At 32.6% G+C, this 5,516-nt stretch overlaps 1 protein-coding gene across 2 annotated transcripts; it reads right to left on the bottom strand.

Annotated features, from left to right (window-relative positions):
• Nucleotides 1–725: 725 nt before the first annotated feature.
• LOC111718185 (histidine-rich glycoprotein) lies at nt 726–4,557 on the bottom strand. Of its 2 annotated transcripts, XM_023493712.1 has the most exons (3): nt 4,492–4,557; nt 2,287–3,058; nt 726–2,256 (listed from the first exon to the last, which is right to left on the bottom strand). In XM_023493712.1, the coding sequence occupies exons 1-3, from the start codon at nt 4,513–4,515 to the stop codon at nt 2,078–2,080; spliced, it is 975 nt and encodes a 324-aa protein (XP_023349480.1). In that variant the 5' UTR covers nt 4,516–4,557; the 3' UTR covers nt 726–2,077. The 2 variants fall into 2 exon arrangements, with proteins under 2 accessions (XP_023349480.1, XP_023349479.1); XM_023493711.1 differs by having other exon boundaries at nt 726–3,058.
• Nucleotides 4,558–5,516: the final 959 nt, after the last annotated feature.

Here is a 5,516-nt window from a genome sequence, read left to right as displayed (position 1 = left end):
AACCAAAATACTAGCGGAGAGTTATATAAACCAAAATACTAGCGGAGAGTTATATAAACCAAAATACTAGCGGAGAGTTATATAAACCAAAATACTAGCGGAGAATTATATAAACCAAAATACTAACGGAGAGTTATTATAAACCAAAATATTAGCGGAGAGTTATGCATTTGTATATAATTGTCTAAATTTTGTTAACTAACGTGTATTGTAAACAGATAAAGATCTTAAAAAATGTTCTTAGTAAATCTTGACACTCTAGTAAAGCATCAAGGCTCTAATTTTTGAACCATTATACTGCTATATCTGGAATCATTATATCATTATAAACTCTGCAATTAGGATTGGGGGACACGGACCGGGGGGAAGAGGGGCGGTGAAGGGGGGTATTTACTTTTGATTGGTAATGGCTTTATAAAAAATAATACTCTTATCACACGCAATGATATAATTAATTGAAAATACCAAGATATAATGATAAAGTTATATCATGGATTCATGACACGTCAAACCAAGTCTTAATCATGACTTCTCTTCAAAAAACTTTTGAGAATAAAAAAAATTGAATTTCTTAAATGTTACCGAATATATATGATTTTTTCATGGTTGCACAGAAAACTATAGGTCACAAAGTCGTTTCGTTTAAAGGTCACAAGCTCTAAAGCTTCCCCCTCACACAATCCACTTCCCACTAGAACTTCCCCTGTTCCCAACCCCTTCCCAAGAGTTCTGCTTCTTTTTCTCCTGTTTGGTTCTTTCTTCCAAACCCAATCCAACTTTATTTTCAAGTCTCTCTTCTCAACAACTACCCTCGTAAATAAGCTACTCCCAAGTTCCCAACTTTCGAAGGGCAAAATCCCAACCTTTTAAACTTTCGACTGCTACCCTCTCCCACTCTCCAGACTATTTTTCTTTACCAATACTCTCTTAAACTATAACTTCGCAATCCTCATCCTATCATCCCAACTACCTCCCTCTTAAATGATTTACTCCCAATTTTGGTTCTCCCCCCCCCCCTTTTCAACTATTATTCCATGCAGGATGCCAATCCTTTTAACTTTGGAACTACTACCCCATCCCTCACCCCTTTTAGCTACTTTCAATTTTGAATTTACCAAGCGCCCGTACATCCGAAAGATCCGAATAATTCAAAATATAAAATTCAAAATGGGTGGAACACTTTTTACGATTGCATGACTTAAATAGAAAAAAGGGTGGAGGGGGGATCAGGATACTAATAAGGGTTAAGAAGTAAAGGATGAGGGAGGACTAAATCTACAATGAGGGATGAGAGGGGAGGGATGAGAGGGGAGGGATAATAAGTTTTAACACGGTTTTATGTATAGCACATGCAAACCGTTAATATACGGACAAGCCCGGATTTTTTTGGATTAAAATAATAAAAAAGATATAAAAATGAATAGATTGATGAATTTACAGGGCGAGTTACATTACGTAAGATAGACAGAATAGATGCTCTAAATTGTGATGAAAGAAAATGCACGATATTTTTTATTATCTGTAGATTCTCAAAATGTTTAGATGTTTGATCTTGAAAAACGAAAAAAAAACTACGCCAGCTGTTTTATTTACCCAACTGTAAAGTTTCAAAAATACTCGGGAATAAAATAACAGGCTTTAATGATTTTAATGCAGGCAATAAAAGTCAAAGATTGAATGACAAAATTTAAAGAATATTTAATGTTTTTTGAAAAGAATGCAAATAAAACTGAAAAACTACAAAACAAACAATTTTACTTTTGTTAAAAGCTTACAAAGCATCCATTGAAAAAGTTTCTATTACAATAAATCTTTACTGTAAAAATATAAATTCAATCTATCATTATTATTATATGCATTTATAATGACGTCGTACTCGAAATTCTAAAATAAAATTTAAAATAAAATACCTATTTGATCTTATTTTTAATTTCTTGAATAAATATTAAACCGAATAGATCGTTGTTAATTCGTATACTTTGCTCTAAAATAGTTAATTGCATTGCATTATAAGAAAAACATAATTATATAAATAAAGAAAATGCAATGAAATTAAATCTTAAAATTTCAACATGTTTTAGAATAATCTATGATGGTGATGATGATACTGATGTGTGGCTCTGAATGCACCAAGACTTGAAACAGCTTCTCTTGTAATCCGTCCTCCTTGACCATCATGATCTTTAATCCGTTCTCCTTGATTAACATCGTCTTCGATATGTTCTTCTTGATCAGCATCATTTTCGATCTGTTCTTCTTGATCAACTTTGCCTGTTATCTGTTCTCCTTGATCAGCATGGTCTTCAGAGCAGCGGGATCGGTGATGCAGAGGTTTAGGCCTGAAATGAAAGGGGTGCTGGTAATGCAGCTGATGGCCTAAATCATGATGGTAATGGGAAGCTTGATGAGTAACATCATGAATACCGATGCTTGGATTAGCCACCTTTCCATCGGACGCTTCTGGAAGAGTGTCTTCAACTAGAGCATCATTCTCAGAGTTAGAAACCTGACGAGCCTGTCTGTGAAGCTCTGGGAGTGGGTGATGGTAATGATGATGAGTTACTTGAGGTTTGTTGAACCTTGCACGATACGCCTCTGGATGATGTTCTTGATGATGAAAATGACCATAACGATGAGTCGCTTTGAAGGCACCATAACTTGATTCTGCTTCCCGTATGTTCTTCACAGCATCATGTGCTTCTTCAACACTTCTTGACTGGCGAATGTTTGGATGCCGTACAGCATGATTATGCGCACGGGTTGGATGCTTAAAAGCTACCCGATGTCCAAGGTCCCTATGCCTATGATGGAACTGATGAGTGGATCCGAATCTACCGCTCCCTCCAGGAACCCCCTTCTTGGATTCCCGATCTTCTCCAGGTTCATCATCATCATCTTTAAAGACTTCATCAGAACGCTCTGCGTCCTGATTTTGTACTTGTTGTTCTTGGGCCTTTTTATCGTCCTCGTTGATCTCTTTAACCTCCTCTGTGATATCTAGAGGATCCTCCTCAGTAGACAGAGGATTAGATGCTGCTACTGACAGGAACAATGCAATCTAAATATGAACTAATTGAAGTCAACCTTATAGAAATCCAACGTGTAGAAACAGCTATGTAGAGCAACAAGGCGTATTTTCCGGGAGAACATTTTTTACATTTTTGAGAAATTAAACGTTTTTGTAAAACATTGTAGCTTAACAGTATCATTATCATAATTTCTATTTTTTTAACATACCCTAGACATTAAAGGAGCAAAAGATTTTAATATGTACATTTTCTCTCTATTGTGTTTAAGGTCCCCCAGATTTTATTATGTACTGACAACATAAATAAATGATTATATGGTTATACATAAAATTGCATGTTACTATTAAAAAAATATTTCATAAAAATGCTACAGTTTTATTTTTATAAAAAAAAAATTTTAAAGTATAACAAAAAGTTCTCTAGTAATGCTAATATGATTTCATAAAATTCCATTTTACCATTTAAATAAAAGGATTTTATGAAAATTATATCTACTTTACACAAATTATTTAATTTCTCAAAAATATAAAAAATGCGCTCCTGGAAAATACGCCTTGTTGCTATACGTAGCGGTTTCTATACCTTAGATTTCTCTAAGGTTTGACTTCGAATGAAGAAGTTATCTATAATTTATTAATCTCTGTAAATATATATTTGGCATTTGGGGGTATTTTTAACAGCAGTTTTATTTTGCAGGTTTTTCGGAATTAATAAATAGTATACAGGACTAAAAATTAAATTTAAATGTCAAATTTTTGCCATAGTAATACGACTTTGTGACCTCGGAGCTACTCTAGTTTTTATTTTACGCATAAGTATAAGGGGTATGCAAACTTTATATGTTACATGATATAAACATTTTTGGTTTTTCAATAGCTCTTTAATAAGAACATATTCGATTTTAATATAACATGCAGTTAACCTTAATGTGACGTATAATATAAACTTCTATAAACTAGAGGGCCCTAAATGAAACATAACTTTTAATTGTAATTGTACCATCATTGAAACGCATGAAAATTAATGCGTAACTATTTTTGTTTTATTTAATTGAGAAAATTCAAAGAAACCCGACATTGATCTAGAAAGACTATAGCTGTACGGAAGTTTGACAAAAAAGCAAAAAAAACATGCTTTTGCTAGTTGCGAGAAATTATTTCTTGGAAAATTCTATGAACAAATATTTAAAATGAAGAAAAAAAATTGTAGACCATTATTGTGTTAGATATTATAGATTTTAAAATTATTAAAATGCGTTGGATTCTGTAAATTATGTTTTTGTCTATCATGCATATAATTCGAAAGCCACTTTTTTAGAGAACCTCCAATAAAAAATCATTAATTTTTATGCAGAAAAACGAGGATGATTTCAAAATTTGAGCAGCAATTCGCCGTCAGAGTACAATGTTAATATAAGAAATACAAAAGAAACATTAAAAAATAACATAAAAGCAGTTCTTACCGTAACAAATACTGATGTCCGCATAGTCCTGCTGGTTAATTGGTTCTGATTGGGTTAATGATAGGGTTAACTAGGTAAGAAAGGGTTAAAGGTAGGGGGTAATGCGCGGTCAACTTATAATTACAATTCATATGTATATAAATATATTCATATTCAACTCAGACATGGAAACTTATAAAAATTGGAGACTAATTTTTGAAGTTTTCATCATTCAAAAACCTGCCCTGGGGCCATGTTAGGTTCCCCAAGGTTTTTTTTGGATAAAAACAGACAAGGAAAGTATATATATTGAAGTATCTAAAAGTAAACAAATATGTTTGTCTTCTAATGGTCCAATAATTTTTTAGATTTCATATGTGAACCATAAAACTATGGGATTATGAAGACGACTGATAAACTCAAATTATGATTTGAGATAATTCAATGAACATTAAACACAGGAATTTGTGCAGTGTGCACAATCCTATTACAATTATTAAGTCGATTTTTAAACTACTATTTACTTTCTAACAACATAAGATTACTTAAATGTCGTTTTCCTATTCAAAAGTTTTAAGTTCTGTGAAACTTTATAGAATTATGAATGAAACCTAGTTTCGTTATAGTGTGAAATCTCAAAAGTTTCTGGTTCAAAGGGTGCGACTAACAGTGATAAAAATTATGAATTTTCTCGCCAACTGAATATATTAATACGAAGAATAGAAATGGAAAATTCCACTTTTATAAAAATCATTTCAAAATTGACAAATTTAATTACGCAATCATGAATTACGCAAATTTGTTTATCAAAGGGACAAAGCTCGATTTACAACGTGCGGTACCTTGAAACCTTATTCTGATCTAGTATGAATTAAATATCAATGTTTTTGAACTGTTTATTGATAATTTCTTAATTACGCTTACAGTCCCTTTTGATTGATTAAAAAAATAAAGAAATTATCCAAATTCCGAAATCTGATTCCGCTCACAAGCACCGATAGTGAACCTAATAATCTTAGGTTGGTCGGAGTAGATGGGGAGGGGGG

This window comes from Eurytemora carolleeae, unplaced genomic scaffold (genome assembly GCF_000591075.1).
Source record: "Eurytemora carolleeae unplaced genomic scaffold, Eaff_2.0 scaffold822, whole genome shotgun sequence".
NCBI lineage: Eukaryota > Metazoa > Arthropoda > Copepoda > Calanoida > Temoridae > Eurytemora > Eurytemora carolleeae.
Note: the sequence above shows the minus strand (reverse complement) of the source record. Positions and strands in the feature narration are given on the sequence as shown.